Source organism: Paroedura picta, chromosome 3, assembly GCF_049243985.1.
Source record: "Paroedura picta isolate Pp20150507F chromosome 3, Ppicta_v3.0, whole genome shotgun sequence".
NCBI classification, from domain to species: domain Eukaryota; kingdom Metazoa; phylum Chordata; class Lepidosauria; order Squamata; family Gekkonidae; genus Paroedura; species Paroedura picta.
The window spans coordinates 47,782,979-47,801,376 of record NC_135371.1 but is presented as its reverse complement, the minus strand read 5'-3'; the positions used below and the strand labels follow the sequence as shown (position 1 = coordinate 47,801,376).

The following is an 18,398-nucleotide window of genomic DNA, read 5'->3' as shown; positions in this document are numbered from 1 at the left end:
ATTTGTTTCACTTCAAGGGGAGTACAATGACAGAAATGCCTTTTAATCCAGTGATGGCCCCTGAGGAGGTTGGAAGGAGCAGGGAAAGAGTGATCCCACCACTAATCCAACCTAAAATAACTCTGCTCTACTCATAATCTGTTTCAATCAGAAAGGCAGCGTAATTCCCTGCGGGCAAAATCTTCAACCATCTGCAGGAAATGTCCATGGTTCTCTAATGACATCCACAAAAGGTCTCCCTTTCTCTTCAACCTCCCCATGCTGCAAGAAAGGCCTACCTGGCAGACCCTACTGTCCTGATCCTACATTTTGGTCCTACAAAAGCCACAATATGAGACTCTTGATCAAGAATCAATGGCATGGATTTTTATTTGCATACATAAATACTTCTGCAAAACAAGATACACAAGAAACAGGTTACAAATTGTACAAGTGTCTTAATCTGAGGTCTAAGTCTCAATCAGATCAGTTTTGTAAAAAATTCTTAATGTGTGATATTTACAAATTATATAAATAAATCCTTGGTTAATCCAAAAAGTTAACAGTTCTAAAAAAAGTCACCTTACTGGGTATACTAAAAATGCTCATTTATTGGTAACATCCCAGATCGACGTATAAAACATTTGCTTGAATACATTAAAAAGGAGATCATATAAAGAAATAACAAAATTATCGGTAAAAGTATAAACAAAAAAAACCCAAAATATATTTCTATATAAGTGTGTGTGTCTATATCTATGTAGAAATGCTTGATATTTGAGACTTTTAAAGGTATCTTCTGCAATGGATTTCAGAAGACTTTAGAAATATGTTCTACAGTATTTGTCTTGTGGAAAAAAGAAAGGACAGACAGCTTTAACCAGAAGAAAGAAATCCATGATGTTGCTCACAAATCACAGAGGAGCCCTTTTTCTTTTTAAAAAGAAAAAACAATCCCACAAGGTAGGACAGCACAAGAGTGTCCGTGGCGTGGCCAGCCACAAGCCTTGAACAACATTTAACTTCTGTAACTTACACACTATACACATCCTGCACTGGAACAACAACGGAAAAGAATAAAAATAAGGGGGGGGGGGGGAGGGGAGCAGAGAGGAGGGAGGGTGCAGATGGTTTTCCAATGACCTTGGACAAAATTAATGCTTTTCTCCATTTGTCTTCAATTTCAACATAAACACCATTAACAACTACACTTACTTATTCCATCAAATAACATATATGCCAGACAATCAGTACTGTATGTGGTGAATGTACAAGAAGAAGGAAACTATTCAATTTCCTAAACAGGCATACAGAAATATAAAGCCATATGGATTTTAAAAGTGCCAAGAATAACAGTTCAAGTTATTTTCCCTCTCCATCCCAAGTATAGCTTGGGCCTTAGAAGATATTAGATCTAGGGATTGTTGGCTCTATCACTGGGATCATGAGTCTCCCCTTTCGATGCTTTGGTGAGAATATCCATCCATTTCATTTGCTGCTCTTCATCCTCTGCACTGAAAAACATAGTTTGTTGGGAATGGCAGAGTTTGAAAACATACTTTGAGTCAAACTTCTCGCCAGAATGTGGAAAATCAACTTCATATCCTGGTAAGGGTATGCTGCGTGAAATTGGTCCATCCTGATAACCACCAAAAAGACAAAAAAGTAGAAATGAAAACAGAAGCATTCAAGAAACAAACCCATTTCAAAAGGAGAGTAACTATTTCACATCAATAGCAGTTCAATTCTTGAGGCCAATCAGGATACAAGTGATAATCCAAGAGCCAAATCCTGAGGTTACAAACTATGAAATTAGGATACAACTGGAGTTGGGGTATGTAAGCCTTGGGGAAGGCGTGATTTCTTTAAAGAGTAGTAACGTTCCCTTGCTAACTTCACCCCTCCCCCACCTCCCAGAAAATGAAAAGGGGGAGCATTTCAAAGAAAGCATAGCAATAGTAGCCAAACTGTGCCTTAGTTGACGTGTTCTGCAGTACTTCAGATTCTGTAGAGATTAAAAAAGAGCAACTAGTACTTGACACAAGAGAAGAAGTATCAACAGTTGGGCTCACAAAGCAACCTATTGTGTGCCGCCTGCAACATTATTAGCAGCTTTCTCCGCATCACTGCCATCACAGTGTGTCTCCTATGCATTTATTGGCTTCCCCCAAATGGTGATTTTCACCCCAGTCAGGGTAGCAAAGCCATTTTTCTGTATATCCTGTCAGTCAACATATTGCTCCTCTTTATCATTCCAGTATAAATGGCTATGACCTGACAACTGCTTTTATTTTGGTATTAATCATATCTGTTTCCAGTGAATGTGATGCAGCTCCAAAACTTTCTCAGCTTTTTTGCAAATTATACAGGTTTAATTAGAATTTCATGTTGTTTATATCTGCAAATGCTTTGTGGTATTTTTTGCTTTGGGGAGTGAATGTTTTCAAGATCAATAAGCCTTCTGAAATATTCATTTTGAAATCATGGCACTCTTAATATCTAGGCAAACAAATAATTACCATACCTTTATCCAGTTCAGAAGGAAGCAAGAAGCTTGCAAAGCATTTTCCAAAAAACAATACTGTTGAAGACTCTGGCAGCCTTTGCTAATTTTGGAAGATAGTAAGGACATTCTATTGTTGAAAGCAAACTTCTGATACCAAGACACACTGAGCACATGCACACCAAGTCAGACAATGAACCTGTCAAGGTCAGCATTGGCTAGTGTGTATGGAAGCAGCTCTCCAAGCTCTCAGGTAGAAGTCCTTCACTTTGCCTACTATCTGATCCTGGGGATGCCAGGAACTGAACCTGAGACCTTCTGCATGCAAAGCCAATGTTCTGCCTCTGAGCCATGGCTAATACATTCCCCTTAAATCTAGCAGCACCCTTCTCTCTTACAGCTGGAAAGAGTTCCTTATAGAATGAACTCAGAGGAGGCCACTCCACTGCTTCTGTATGAAGTATGAATTATAACGGATGCCGAGGGTACAGAAGAGCTTTTATGTGTGGCCTTGCACCACCCAGCTTCTAATTTAAACTCAGAAACTATGCTAGCATACCAGAGATCCACGTCCCATGCAGCACTGCAATCGTTAGCTAATGCTGCATAAGTAATGAAATTGCACATACAAAGGCTCAGCTTAAATGATGTTCTGCGTGTCTGGCCAAGTGGCACAGCTCAGTTTTACTGCCTGCAAGCAGGTGGGTTGAGTGAAATCTGAGTCACTGATCAGAAGACGTTCACAGCGGTGACTCAAGTGACGTACAGTGGGAAGCCTCTGCTAAGAGGAGGTCCTTGTGCCATGTCTCTGTATCCTGTGAATGACGGAGTGCTTCAATCACATATCAGGAGGAGATGGGAAGAATTACCAGCCCCCAGCAAAAGCTGATGGAAGGAGGAAAGGCTGCAGCAGTGATTCAGGCAGAAATGCAGGCAGCTTCCCTCTTGAGCTCACAGGAACCTCCAATGATTTAGTGGAACGGTAGCCATCCTCTCCGTACATTACTGCGCCCTGACACAGAATTGGGGGATTACTGTTCTAGCCCATTTCTCAACATGATCCATTTTTTATTGCCGTTTTATAGCCTGAGATTTTACCTGACTTCTTCCTTCAACGTATAAGACAAGTGGCTCAGACTTGGGAATGACGAGCCACACTTTACTCCACGCTTTCCCTTTTTCTTGGAAGAGGAACTGGCTGCTGAAGAGACTGTTCTCTGCTCCCAAAATGCTTTGTTTCTATTTTTTTTGTAAAAAACAAACAAACAAACAGATTCTGCTCATCATCCGCTACTGAAAGCACTCATACCTGTGTTATAGGTTCATGTCCCAGTCTTTTTTTCATGCACATTCCATGTACAAAAGTGTAATTACCAAAGCACACCGGAGATTTAATTATTAAATACTATGCAGATGATGCAACTAAATGCAAGTGCTGTGCTGCTGTCTTGTGGAGAATGTTTAGCTGGAATTCATCTCCCACAGTGTAAGCTGAGAATAGCAATTAAGATGACACAGCTTCTTTCACACTTAAAATAGGTTGAGAGGAGACTGAAAATTAACAAGGAAGCTGCTTCAGCACAAGTGAAAGGAGTCAGGGTGCAATGCTGCAAAGATAAGAGAAAATCTCTGGTTGTGGAGGGCAGAAGGGGGGGGTTGTGACACACACACATGCACAAATCAAAGTTAAACACAGCCAAAGCATGGTTCAAGGGGCCTGGCACAAACTGATTATGTCAGAATCCATACACTGACATGCTGGCATTGCCATCAATACTTTCTCTTTGTAAGCATATTACTATCATTAATTTTTAAGCAGACTCAAAATAATGGGGTCGTAGAAACTGAACACCTTCCTAGAAGCTGCCGATTCCTCTGTTTAGCTCAGCCTAGCATCCTGTGGGGAGCTAATACAGCCAACAACATAGTGGGAAGGAGTCCGCTCTTCTTTAGCTAATTAGCGGTGTCCTTTCAAACAGCTAATTCTCTACAGCAACTAGTTCTGTCCTTCCTCTTTTATGAAACTGACAGCCAGTAAAAGTAACAGAGGAATCCACAACAATTTCCTTTTTAAAATTTTCTGGATCTTGTTAATGTTTTAAAGCAAAAGGGAGGGAGAACGAATTTGTAGCTTTGGCATTCACATGGGCTGACACAATGTAGTTCTATCTGAACATAACAATGAGAAATAAATGAGAGGAGGGTCTGGTGGTGTTCTTGCTTCAATAATGACATCCACATGGAAGGAAGTAAATCTCATTGCCATTATATTGTTTCTTTCAACATTTTCCTCCCAACCCAGGTGATGACTCATGTCAGAGCCTAGGTGAGAGAATATACAATGTAAAGAAGAAAGTGGGGAGGGAACAGAGTTAGCTCACTGCTTTGAGTGTTCCCTTCTTTTTAAACAAAAAGACACATGAACTCAACTTACAGATGGTGTAATTCTTGAGCCTTTCTCTCTCCTATTGTGTGAGCATGCATATGTGTTAAAGTATCATGGAGATGGAGGACTTTAAACCTTTGCCTCTGTTTCATCATTCAGCATGAAAGGCATCCCTATCACCATAAGGCCTCCATAACACTCTCTGAAATGTCAGACAAGTGCAAAGTCTTTCTTCCTTGATAACCAGTAGATTTCCTATTGCTGGAGGAACAGAAATGAAATCTGAAGCTAAGCATCTGTCTCTCTTCCTCCCTCTGCCTTACATTACAATGTATTCAATACCTAGTAGAGAGTAAATCAGAAAATGAAATGGCTACTGTAAATTGGTCTTTTGCTTATACAAATCAGAAAGACTATTGAAAGCCACCAACAGAGTATAATGTTAGGCAGAAATTCAATCTTGTAATATACAGAAATGCCAACAAAACTGTTTGGCTGGAAGTTTGTTTGTTTGTTTGTTTATTTTGATTTCTATACTGCCCTCCCCTACGGCTCTGCTGAGTTAATTGTTTTGGCCGTGTCAGGCACTTACTGAGGGTAGTGTTCCTCTTGTTGCTCCTATGTGGAAAGCTGAAAGCATAATGTAAGCCACCAGAAGAACTGTCAGACTAGAGTTTTTCAGCAGCTCCCAATTGTCAAAATTAATTCTGTTCAGATTCAGAAACACAGTATTTACAAATGGGTGAAATATAGGTCAGATCTTGAGGAGTAAATTTAATACATAAATTTCATCCCTAGTTGAGGTGGGTGAGGCTGAGAGAGCCCTGATATCACTGCTCGGTCAGAACAGCTTTATCAGTGCTGTGGGGAGCCCATGGTCACCCAGCTGGTTGCATGTGGGGGAGTGCAGAATCAAACCCGGCATGCCAGATTAGAAGTCCGCACTCTTAACCACTACACCAAACTGGCTCTCTAGTAATAAAATAATTTTAGTAATTAAAAAATTTATTTTATTACTAAAATAAATACAAAATTAGATATACAATGTATGGTGTGTTGTAGAGTTAAGGAATGCTAGGTATCAATGCTTCCCCAGTAATTTAAAAGCTGTACAGTAAAAGAATGTAACACATTTTGCCATTAAAAATTCCACATGACCATCATAATAAAATCAAGAGGTTTTGAATGAGAGACAACTGTTACTCATAGATTCCATAAGAACAATTCTTGCAAACAGTACAATTCTTCAAGATCACACAGAGATCTTCTGCAAGCCCAAGTGTCTTATCTTAACATGAATCAGGGTGAGAACTGTATACCGCTCAGGAGAAAAGTTGTCATAGCCAAATTATCACTTATATAATATGAACGTATATATACCTTGCAGTCCCTTGCATCTGTTTTGTGGACAGGAGTGATATCTGTAGAGCTGACTAAATGCATCTGAGATGCTTTCTGCAGAAATGCCCTTATAATTATTAGAGGTTTCATGTATACTTCATTAAAATTAGTCTTCATTTGTCTTTGATGGAGTCAAGATTTCACTACCAGTGTTTAAATATAACAGTGAAAAAAATCCTTTTTGATAATATGCAACTAAGAAGGAAGGGTACTAAATCAATAATTTCCAAGAAAAATGGAACCAAAATTAAGAAAAGCTACAGTAAATTAAAATACTGGCCCTATTTGCATTAGGCTTTTGAATGACCTATCTCTAGAGATTCCATAGTCTCTAGTAGATTAGGAAAGTGGCAGACCCCTGAATATTTTTGAGTTCATAGAAATTAATTTCAGGAAAACATTACAAAAAGTAACCTTCTACCCTTCATCCTGGAGACATTTGCTTGGATGTAAATCCATAAGATTCAAATCAATTACCTCTTAGAACAGTGCCCATATCCCGATAAGACTTCATTTGTAAAACTCCCATGTACATTTTATATGAAACTCAAAGAGTTTAAAAAAGCTAACCCTATTAAAGATAAGTATTCCCCTTCTCTTGAATTTGAACAGCATGTAATCTATTCTCTGAAGTAAAGCCCTGGGTCACATTTCACTGCAAAGCTAAGCACTTAGGCTTTTAGGATTATTAAAAAAAAATCCTCCTGGTTTTTGACAATGGATTTCACAGTTACAGAAGTTAAATTTCACTATGCTGGTTTTCTGTAGATTATGATAGAACTGTACTAGAGCTATCTGTAGAATTATAAGAAGCGTGTTTCAGAAGAGAAAAGATCAGCAAAGCCTGATAAAAGCCATTTACTGATCCAACTAACCCAAGCATTTTGTTCATAGATATTCCATTCTAGGTGATTGTGGCCTCCACACTTTTTCCATTATAGGTAAGTCATTTTAGAAGAAGAAGAAGAAGAGTTGGTTCTTATATGCCACTTTTCTCTACCTGAAGGAGTCTCAAAGTGGCTTACAGTCGCCTTCCCTTTCCTGTCCCCACAACAGACACCCTGTGAGGTAGGTGAAGCTGAGAGAACCCTGATATTACTGCTCAGTCAGAACGGCTTTATCAGTGCTGTGGCAAGCCCAAGGTCACCCAGCCGGTTGCATTTGGGAGAACATGGAATCAAACTCAGCTCACCAGATTAGAAGTCCGTGCTCCTAACCACTACACCAAGCTGGCCACTTTTTGTCCCTATACCTCAGTTCCTCAGGAGCACGAAAGGGGCTGGAAATCCCCTACAAAAATGGCCTCCATATACCATATACTTCCCATCATTTCTCTAGAGACCCAGTTTGGTGTAGTGGTTAGGACTGCGGACTTCTAATGATGGATACTACTAATGTGAGAGATTGAGAAGAAACAGGAAATCAGTAGTGGCAGATGGTTACATAGCCACATTTGGAATGGGAAACAAAAGGTTTTTTCATGGTATTATAGAAAATCTGTACCACTGGGCTGCAGCTTTGACTCTGGAGGGAAAGTAAGAGAAGGAACTAAAAAGAAGGCTATCTGATGGCCAAGTAATCAAATGGTAATGCTACATGGGTTTGTGCAGCTAAATAAAAAGTATCTCTTTGTACTGTAGATTTATGTACTGTAGACTTGGAGATTTCTGAACAGGATTCAATTCCCATGAACTGCATGGGGTATTTACATTCACATATGGTCCCGGACATTACTATTAATAGTTTATTTATATTCTAGGCCATATGGAGATGGCTGTCACATGGACCACTGTGGCCAAGTGCTCTGGGACCAGGTAAGGCACTAGCAGCTTCACTTGGCAAGGGTGGAAAAACACCTATTGTGTCTACTCTAATGATCTGCATTTCCTTTGTAAGAGAGGCATCGAGGAACACTCCCAGAGTCCTGACAGTGGGTGCAGCTTTCAGTTACACACTGTCTGGGCTGAGTAATCTGGACCCTTCCTACCCAGCCACAGGATCTCCATCTTTGCAAGGTTCAGCTTCAGGCAGATTTGCTGGAGCCAATCTGTCACAGTTCCCAAACACCTGGCCAAAGATTCAGGTGAAGTAATTTGCAGGCTGTTCATTAACAGATAAACCTGGATATCATCCACATATTGATGACACCATAGCCCAGGGGTAGTCAACCTGTGGTCCTCCAGATGTTCATGGACTACAATTCCCATGAGCTATTAGAGCTAAGGGACCTCTAATTCATGGCAGTACAGGCAACTGATGCATAAAAAAAGGATCGTGAGAACTGGCTTTGAGTGGCCTTGGAAATAGTCCAGCAATCTCCGCACATCCTAGACCTTGAAGACTGTCTGGAAGTCAAAGCTGATACAGAAGGCTGCAACCAGAGTATTGACTGGAGGGGTTGTAGGGACCCTCTCACTCTGCCCTTGTTTATCTGACACTGGCTTCCAATTTATTTCTGGGCTCAATTCAAGGGGATGGTATTGACCTTTAAAGCTCTGTATGGCATAGGACCAACACACCTAAAAGAATTGTCTTCTCCTATACAAACCTACCTGCTCATTCTGGTTATCCTCAGAGGCCCTGTTTTGGTTGTATAGATCCAAGAAAAAGCCTTCTCTGTCGTGGCACCAAATTTGTTGTCTCCTTCTATTGTGTCTTTCACCAGAAGGTAAAGATATCTTCTTTTCCGCATCTGGCATATGCCAAATAATGAGTTTGGTCCCTCCTTCTAATTTTGTTTATTTGTTTTTAATTAAATTTTATGTTTTAATTCTATTTTAATTATCAAATGTTTTAATATCTTTATGTTTGCTCTCTTATGGACCCTGATTGGGTGGAAAGGAGGCATAAAACCCAACAGTGCCAATTGGGTCAAAATGGCTCTTAAAACAGACTGGCTATGGCCTCTTTTAATGGCTCACAGAGAAATAGTTCAATGCATGCCACCCTTTGGTAGATAACTTAATAAGTGATGAGGTACAAAAATACTAATATACATGAAATAAGAATTTCAAGTAGCCTTTAACCATGATTTTGCAAAGGCAGCCAACATGTGTGAAGTTGACTGACAAGACAGATATACCTCTATGTTCTTTTTCTTTTGCTCCCCTGCAGCTTCGCTGCCCAAGTTGTATGGGGTTGCTGACAGCAGCTGAAAGCAGTCTTTACACACCCGGTTGTGACGGCTATTATCAGCAAGTGGCTTAAACTCTGAGCACTTTGCACAGATAACCTGCATAAAAAGAGAGAATTGCTCATTCTTAAGTCAAAACTGAAACCTAAATCCCCTGATTGTTATAATATCTGCTTTACTGATTCATGGCAGGATGGAACTGAACAGAAGTATAAGAACTGCAGGACTAGTACCAAAGACATTTTTCCCTCCTCCTTTCACTAAATGGATCCACTTTTCTGTTCAGTTATGAAAGGCTTTGTGATTACAGTGGATTAAATATTTATTAAGTTTCCTGACCCATCGCAACCCCATGGGGTTGCGATGGGTCGGACATACTTCGCACCTAACAACAACAACAAGTTTCCTGAAAGCTCATTCAAAGCTAAATTTAAAATAGTCCCGTTTATGAAATGGTGTCTTTTGATGCTTTGTAAATATGAAATCACGTTTCTGTCAATCATAGTCATATATTCATCATCTCACAGACATACATGCACAGAGCCAGTCTGGCACTTCGGTCACTTGATTATGCTGACCCTTTTCCTATAAAGACATCAATACATATTTGCTGGTTTCAATGGGTAGCTGTGTTGGTCTGCAGTAAAACAATTAGATTCAGCTCCAATGGCACCTTAGAGGCAAATAAGATTTTGGGGGTATAAACTATTGAGAGTCGATGCTCCCTTCATCATACATGCAGCCAATAGAGCTGCAGTTGTTCATGGCAGATCATTTTATTCAAAGGAACAAAGATCCACCAGTGAATAAAACAGAGGTGAATGAATGTATGTATACGTAAAGAATTCCATGTGCACACTGGCAGGTGAACAACACTTCAGAATCAGAAGCATTTCCACTAAGGCATCCTGTTTTGTCATGATGCTAAGAATAGCAATCATGCTGATCCTGCTAGTTGGATTGCACTAGTAGCATGAAGGCAAGAAATAAAATTTGAATACAAATGCAAAGACACCAGCTGAATATTACTATTGTGCAAAAATAAAGGAATGCAAATACTGGCATTAAGCATGCTTGTTCACTGGTAAATATCTCTATATACTTAGATGACATGACACATATACAAGTGAAGCGCACAGGGCTGTCATTTAGCCATCTTTATCAACTCATTGGAGAACTGGCAGAAAGAAATGTCATTAACTGGGAGGCTAAAGAAGATAACTCAAGGGTAAGTAATCTACTGTCTTTCAAGTGCAGGAAATAAGGGAAGATATCCAGCAACATGATCAAAATAGAATAGGAGGGGAGTTTGTGGGCACATAGACACCAACCGAATTCTCTACTCATTCTGAGCCACTGGTATATATTTTTTTCCTTCCTTAGGGATTAAGTTAATTTAACTCTGTTCTCTGCTTGTTACTGGAGGCTGTGTGTCAGTCAAGGTAAAGGAATGGGGGAAAACTTGAGCATCAGGGAAAAGATGCTTAGAAAAAATGGGGAGTTTTGCTCATACCAAGCAAGAAAACCCTTCCTATGCCTTCACTGATGGTTGGTGGAAACTATGTGGAGAGAAAGACATCCTTTATTCTGCCTTGAGTCTCATTGACAAAGTTGGGCCATAAAGGAAGCAAATAATTAAAGCCCATCAAGAAAATGCACTTTTGCTGGAATATCAGTTTGACTATGCTACTTGGAATGATTTCCTGACAATATATTTATTTACTGTCTATCCCTCAAAATCTGGCCTCAGTCTAAACTACCAGATAGCTATGTAGCAACATAATGAATAGGAATTTTTGTTTCATTTTGTCATTTGTTAATAAATGAAAGAAACAACTGGTTGATTCTGACATAATGGCAAGCTATGGTTTGCTGGAAATCAAGAAGCAAATAACTGGCATATGACTTGGAGGGGAAGGGCATGAGAATATGAGGACTCCCCAGGTTTGTTCATGTAGCACCAAAGGGCAGTAGATGGGGAAATACACTGATACAGAATCATAGAGTTGGAAGGGGCCACACAGGCCATCTAGTCCAACCTCCTGCTCAGTGCAGAATCAGCCTAAAGCATCCAGGATAAGTATCTGTCCAGCCACTGCTATTGGAGCTATTGAAGATTGCTCCTGAAGGGGAGCTTGCCACCTCTTTATCCCCTGCTGCCAACATGAACCACTCCCTGCCCTCCTCTTAAACCATTTATGCACTGGGAACTTCACTGCCCAGCTCCCATGCAGGAGAACAAATTGGGGGCAGATGAAGCACACCAGGCCAAATGCTCCCCTGTGTGGGTGCAGGAAGTGGTGGGGCAACCTGCTACAACTAAAACTCCAGCCTACAGCCTGGCATGAAACTTCCAGTGCGTAAATGGTCTTAGTGACAACCTTCCAAATACTTTAAGAGAGCAATCATGACCCCTCTCAATCTCCTCTTCTTCAGGCTGAACATTTCCAAGTCCCTAAGCCTTTCCTCACAGGGCTTGGTTCCCTTGCCCCAAATTATTCCCATCATTCTCCTCTGCCCTCTCCACTTAGCCCATATCCTTTATATATACACATTGGGACCCTCATCTGTCTTACGCAAACAGGTAACATCTTCTTCTTGGCAGAAGTAAGCAGAGGATCCCTAGTTTGTTCCAAGTATAGTAACAACAATTCAGAAAAGACTGAGCTTTCGCCCCGATACTCACCGCCCCACATTGTTTGCAATGGTGACGCCTTTTGGTAATCGAATGAAAGCTTTCACTGCAGCTTTTACAAGCTTGCTTCTCCTTGTCTCTCTTTGATTTGGAAGATTTCCTGCAACATTCAGGCTGGAATTTTTAAAAAGTAAGCTGAGGTTAGACCAGATTACTGCAAATCAGTAAAGGGCAACTCGGGCCTTTTAAAAAAAGGAAATTTGGCCTCTGGGTGGCAGAGGTCTAACAAGTGCAAATGGTAGAGGTTCATGAAGATTACCAGAGGTACCTTGACCCAAGCTCTGCTAATAAACTTTGGCCCATAAAACTTTCATAGCCAAATGATCCTTGACACTTGGAAGGGAAGCTAGACAGCTATTAAATGCCCCTTAAGAATCGCTGAACTTGCTAAAACACTGCCTGGTAGCACAGACATTTTTAAAAGTCAATTTACATTCTCAACGTGTTCCTGCTATTCCAGATATGTGAGCTGCCTCCTCTACCTGAAGGCACCACCTTCTGTCCTAAACAGAGGTGGTTAGGAACCTAAAAAGTTGAGCAGCAGCGGGATAGGTATAAGTACAAAAAATTAAAATGCAAATATTTATTGCAATATATGTGCACATATAAAACTTACAAACATCACCGTGTGACTCTTTTGCACAAATCCAGACCAAATAAGCAAATGCATTTCAAACACCCCCAGGTCTTCTTCAGTAGTCTAATATTTCAATGCACTCATGTGATGTAATCGTAAGGTAGTAAACAGTATGAATGGAGTCTCCCATATTTGGATACTTTTTCATAATCCACACACACACACACACACACACACACACACATATATATATATATATACATATATATATATATATACCGTATTTGCCAGCGTATAAGGCGACTGGGCGTATAAGACGACCCCCCAACATTTTCACTCAAAATATGGACTTTGCCGCCGCCGTGAGCCCAGTGGGGAGGGGAGCTGCCGCCGCTCGCCGCCATGAGCCCAGTGAGGGGGGGCTGGCGCTGCCCGCCGCCCGCCGCCCGCAGCCTGCCGTGAGCCCAGTGGGGGGGAGCCGCTCGCCGCCGCTCGCCGCCGCTCGCCGCCGCTCGCCGCTCGCCGCTCGCCGCCGCTCGCCGCTCGCCGCCGCCGCTTGCCCAGTGGGGGGGGAGCTACCGCTGCCGCGGCTCGCCGCCGCTGCTCGCCGCCGCGGCTCGCCGCCGCTGCTCGCCCAGCTCGCCCAGCTCGCCGCCGCTCGCCGCCACTGTGAGCCCAGTGGGGGAGAGCTGCCGCCGCCTGCCGCCGCCGTGAGCTCAGTGTCGGGGGGGGAGCCGCCCGCCGCCCGCCGCCCGCCGCCGCATCCAGACTGAAGTGCACCCGGCGTATAAGACGGCCCCCCCACTTGGAGGCATGTTTTTGAGAGGGAAAAAGCCGTCTTATACGCCGGCAAATACGGTATGTGTGTGTGTGTGTATGTATATGTATATATGTGTATGTGTGTGTATATATTCGGGAAAGCCTTCAGGGCCATCAAGAAACCCCAGGGTTTCACAAAACCCTGGTTGAGAAAGCCTAATATAGCATGATGCGAGATGGGGCTCAGCATGGCAATGCAGTGGCGGACTGCAAAGAAGTGTATAAACACTTTGGCACAATTGGGGAGCCTTGTGATTCATCCAGTGTTGGGCCATCTGAACCTCTACCATACTCTGCAGGTGGTATAGAATTGTGTTTCTACCCTACCTTTCTCTATTCAAAGTGGCTTACAATCACATTTCCTTCCTCTTCATACAGGTGGCTCCTTGTAAGATAATTGGGGCTGAGAGAGATCTGAGAGAATTGTAACCATCCCAAGGTCACCTACTAGGCTTTATGTGGAGGAGTGGAGAGCTGCAGTTTAGAGGCTGCAGTTCTTAACCATTACACCAAGCTGGGTCTCTGTACCACATTGGTGAACCTCCCTCATACATCATGAAGGCTTGGCAAGGAGCAGCCTGGGCTGTGTGCCCGTGATGTCTCCAGGCTTGGAGCAAGGATAGTCTTGCCTGTAAAGTCAGGCATGTGCTAACAGAAGAGACCAATTGCCCACAGTATGTATGAGTTTGGACTGGGAGTTGGCCTGCAGGTCTCCTTTTGGATTGATGTAAAAAAAGCTGGCCTTTTATTATCTCAACTAAAGTTGTCAGCTCTCTTTATTCTGCATCTGCATGTAAAGAACAAACTGGTATTCCATTGACAGAAGTCCCTTGTGTGAGTGGGAAACTTCACCTGGATCTAACTCCATTACGAGCAAAGCAGCAATCTATAGCACTACTCAGATCTAAGCACTAAGCTCACTTGAGAAAGCAGCATCCATTCACATTAACATTTTTTCCTGCCCACCATGAGTGCGATAATTCTTCCCCCACTTCCATCCTCTGTGTTCAGTTCCAGAGAAAGGAGCACAGCCATTGAAGGGCTGTAACCCAGATCCTGGCCCCAGCAAGGTGGTGGGCCAGCAACTCATGGTCAACCATGTCAAATGCGGCCAACAGGTCAAGTATTATGAGGATGGTCAAACCATCCCGATCCAACTGGCACTGGAGATCATCCACCAAGGTTACCAGCACCATCTCCACCCCATTGCCAGGACGGAAGCCCGACTGGTCTGGATTAAGTGCCGTTAAGGAAAACAATCTAGCACAATGTAGGATTTTGCTGCTGGATCACTTAGGAAAAGTCAGAAACCACAATTGTGCCAGCAGTTTGCAATTTTACTTCTTCAGTGTTCCAAAAAGAGTGCTACGGTAGCTGTCACTAGTTTACTGCAAAATTACCTAAGCTGCCGTACAAGTCCTCTGCAGTGCCTGAAGTGCCTGAAAAGAACAGGGCAGAAAACCTGACAATGTTTCCCTATTAGTGATGAAATAAGATAATCTAAAAACAAGAGCAGAAGTTTGTGCACATTTCCCAGAAATGCATAGACATTCTCTCTAAGATGCTTCCAGTATTCAAAAGGCAGCTCATTAAATGGTGGTGGGACTTCCCAGGCATGCAGAAAAATAGTTAAATAGTAACTTTTAAAAACATAGGGCCCACAATGATGAGCAAACAAGCTCATTTCCCTCAGGGAATGTTGGCAGGATGCATAGAATCCAACATCTGAACACTGTGGGCCCTATGTTTTTAGAAGTTACCATTTAACTATTTTTCTGCATGCCTGGGAAGTCCCCCCACCATTTAATGAGCTGCCCCCCACAATTCCCATGACCCCCTGCCAGATGCTGAAGATGGGCAGTTGTACTAATAGTCGCCTAGCAACAGGGTAGCAACAGGGTACACCGTTTTTCCAGCTAAAGTTATATATATATATATCCCAATTTGTTAGCTATTTATTTAGTACCTTGGCGAGAAAGAGGAAGTCAGTCAGTTTCTACGAAGTGGCTTAGCTGCAGAAGTTTTAAGCAGAAGGGGCTACACTTTAACAGAATTCATAGTTGCCATTTAAGGGCTCTTGTCCAACATGTTAAAATAAATTATGCGGAAATACAGACCTTGATTTCAATTTCATTTGATATTTTTACTGTAATGTTCAAGAAGCATTATTTTCAACAGACAGACTGCAACTAAAGACACGAGCAATATTCGTTGTAATAGATGCACATAGTACTGGGAGGTTTTTTTTAAAGAAATGTTAATGAAGTCATACAACTGTAATGAAGGTTTTTCTTTGAACTGAAACTGTAAAAAAAGCTGCTGTTCTATTTAATGCTAGATTTTAAAGTCAACAAAACAGCCTCCCAAAAAGTGCTTCTTAAACACAAGATCTTAACAATTGTTGAAGCCATAGCCTGTGTGCTCAGCAAACTTTCCTCATTGCATCTAACGCAGTTCTGGCGCTTCTCCACATCAGCACAAGTAGTCACGTCTTAGTAAATCCCAAATGCGTAGATGGCTGAGAAAGAGCACAGACTAGTTCCCTTGTAAATGGATGGATCATTTGAAGTTGTTGCAAGAACTCTTGGTCAGGTGCCACAGTCCTGCCATCCCTCAGCTTGGGGCTGTCATGACTTTGAAGAAGAAGAAGAGTTGGTTCTTATATGCCGCTTTTCTCTGGAAGAGGCTCAAAGCGGCTTACAATCTCCGTCCCTTTCCTCTCCCCACAACAGACACCCTGTGAGGTGGGTGAGGCTGAGAGAGCCCTGATATCACTGCTCAGTTAGAACAGTTTTATCAGTGCCGTGGTGAGCCCAAGTTCACTCAGCTGGCTGCATGTAGGGGAGTGCAGAATCGAACCTGGCATGCCAGATTAGAAGTCCGCACTCCTAACCACTACACCAAACTGGCTTTCCCAAGGCAGCTGCAGTAGCAGCTCCAATTGCTTCTTGGCAGCTGAGTCATGCTCAGATTTGCCCAGAGCTTGCTAAGGGGCTAAAGGGAAATGGAGAATCCCAGAGAACCACACTCCATAATAGGATAGTACAGTGTGCTCTAAAACCAGACTTCAGAGGACAGGTTTGTTTCGTTTTGTACTGATTTTACATGTGAGCTCAATATTGAGGCCTTTTAGTGCTTTTAACCTTTAACCATAATTACATGAATTTTCATCTGTTATTATATTATTTCCAATTCTTCTAGGTAAAATACTTATAATCTGTTTATATTCATTTACCCTTTTGGGTCTGTGAGCTATATGTGCATCAGTAAGACTCATGCATATAGGCATACAGTGACAGCAGTTAATTCTTTTTTTAAAACAGCTTCCAAACATTTTCTGATGAAGTATTTATTCATTCACATTTGGTAATGTAGGAGTTTTCATTCATTGTTGACACTTTATCTGCATTTCTCTAGGTACATCTATATATGTTTAGATTTTTTTTAAAGCTTTAACTATGCAGCTTCCTCCTGCCTTCCCAGTCCCCTAAGGAATCATTCTGGCAGCATGCCCTGCAGATAACATACAGCATGGCTTATTTTCTCAAACTCTGTGCATAGGTTTTATTAAAATTATGACCTGTAAGGACCCCTGGAGTACATGCAAGTTGCTTGCTGAAGCCTGAAGCTTTCATATGCTATACTGTGAACAACATGCGCTAAATTGTATATAGGGCTGAAATGTCCAGTTAACTGTTTTGAAACCATCTGATTTGCTAAAAGATTTCCCTCAATTAATGAGGAAGCAGTTTTCAAAAAAATTCCTAGCTATCAAATCATAAATGCCATTCTTCCACACTGATATAGAAGTACTGTCCCTTCCAACATGGCACCTGCTGCAACAACAACAAAAAGCATCCTCTATTCTTCAGAAGGGTTGTTTTCATTCATATGAAAATATATGCAGGTTTAAGTAGTTGATAAAGTAACTGATTAACATTCGTATGCTTAATTGACCAACAGTTCATTAATCGAGTGGCAGCTCTGATCAACAGGATTATCAGGGATGGTAGAGCTGAAATAAATAAAAAGAGGTGCTTATCCTGTACTGACACGTGTTAAAACCAGCACTGCCTGCTCTGTCAGTCAGTCTCAAGAGTCTGAATAGACAAAGAAGAAATATGGATTGACATAGTTCTGAATTAAGATTTGCATGGCTTATGCTGGAAAATTCCATAGGGGAAAATATTGTGATTCCCTGCTACTAGTCAGAAAACCCATAGCACTTCTGATAATGCAAAGATTTCTAGTCAACTAGTGCAAGCAAGCTTATTTTCTTGTCTAGTCCTAAACTCAGTCCTGTGCAGGTTCAAATATACCCAGCAGTAACTGTTCACTTTTGCATTGGCTTTTAGGGACCTGCGTCCTTAAATGGCCAACATTTCATTCTTATTATTTACATATGCAACCTTGTTTCTCTGATGTTCTAGACAATTTTTGTTTTAGTACTTCTATGTACAAGACTCTTTTTTTGCTCTTTATCATCCCATACTATATCTATATACCTGTCCTGGTAAGTTCTCCCCTCCCCCTTTTCTTCCCTCCCCCTTTTCTTCAGTGAGGTGAGATGGCTGTGTGAGCTGTCTCTACTGTTATTTAGAAGTTTGTACTTTTAATATACCAATTTAAAAAAATCTTTAAAATACTTTCTTTTTCTGAGAGCAATATAGCCTGCACCAGTTCTAATATTCACAAAGGAAATATTAAAAATGTTATGTTAGGAAGGATCGCTTTCACTAACAGTTACAGGGCACAGCTCAAAGACAGAATGTCTGCTATAATACTTTAGTCTACAAATATAAGCCAATAGAATCAAGAATAGCTTAAAAACACTGATATTAAGTGGTGAGGTAGCCAAACATGACTCTCTGGCGTGACACCAAAGGCTCGAGAGCCCCACTGCCC

The 18,398-nt window shown here is 41.6% G+C and overlaps 1 protein-coding gene across 5 annotated transcripts in view; it reads right to left on the bottom strand.

Moving 5' to 3' along the window:
• Window positions 1–344: 344 nt before the first annotated feature.
• Window positions 345–18,398, bottom strand: part of FGD3 (FYVE, RhoGEF and PH domain containing 3) — a 122,255-nt gene continuing 104,201 nt past the window's right edge. For 4 of the 5 annotated variants that reach the window (XM_077325555.1, XM_077325552.1, XM_077325554.1 and 1 more), the window contains 4 exons: window positions 12,089–12,211; window positions 9,352–9,501; window positions 3,581–3,721; window positions 345–1,618 (listed from right to left, as the gene is read on the bottom strand). In XM_077325555.1, the coding sequence (XP_077181670.1) occupies window positions 1,394–1,618; window positions 3,581–3,721; window positions 9,352–9,501; window positions 12,089–12,211 (639 nt within the window). In that variant the 3' untranslated portion in view covers window positions 345–1,393. The remainder of the gene's footprint in view (window positions 1,619–3,580; window positions 3,722–9,351; window positions 9,502–12,088; window positions 12,212–18,398) is intronic. The other variant, XM_077325553.1, reaches the window with a different exon arrangement.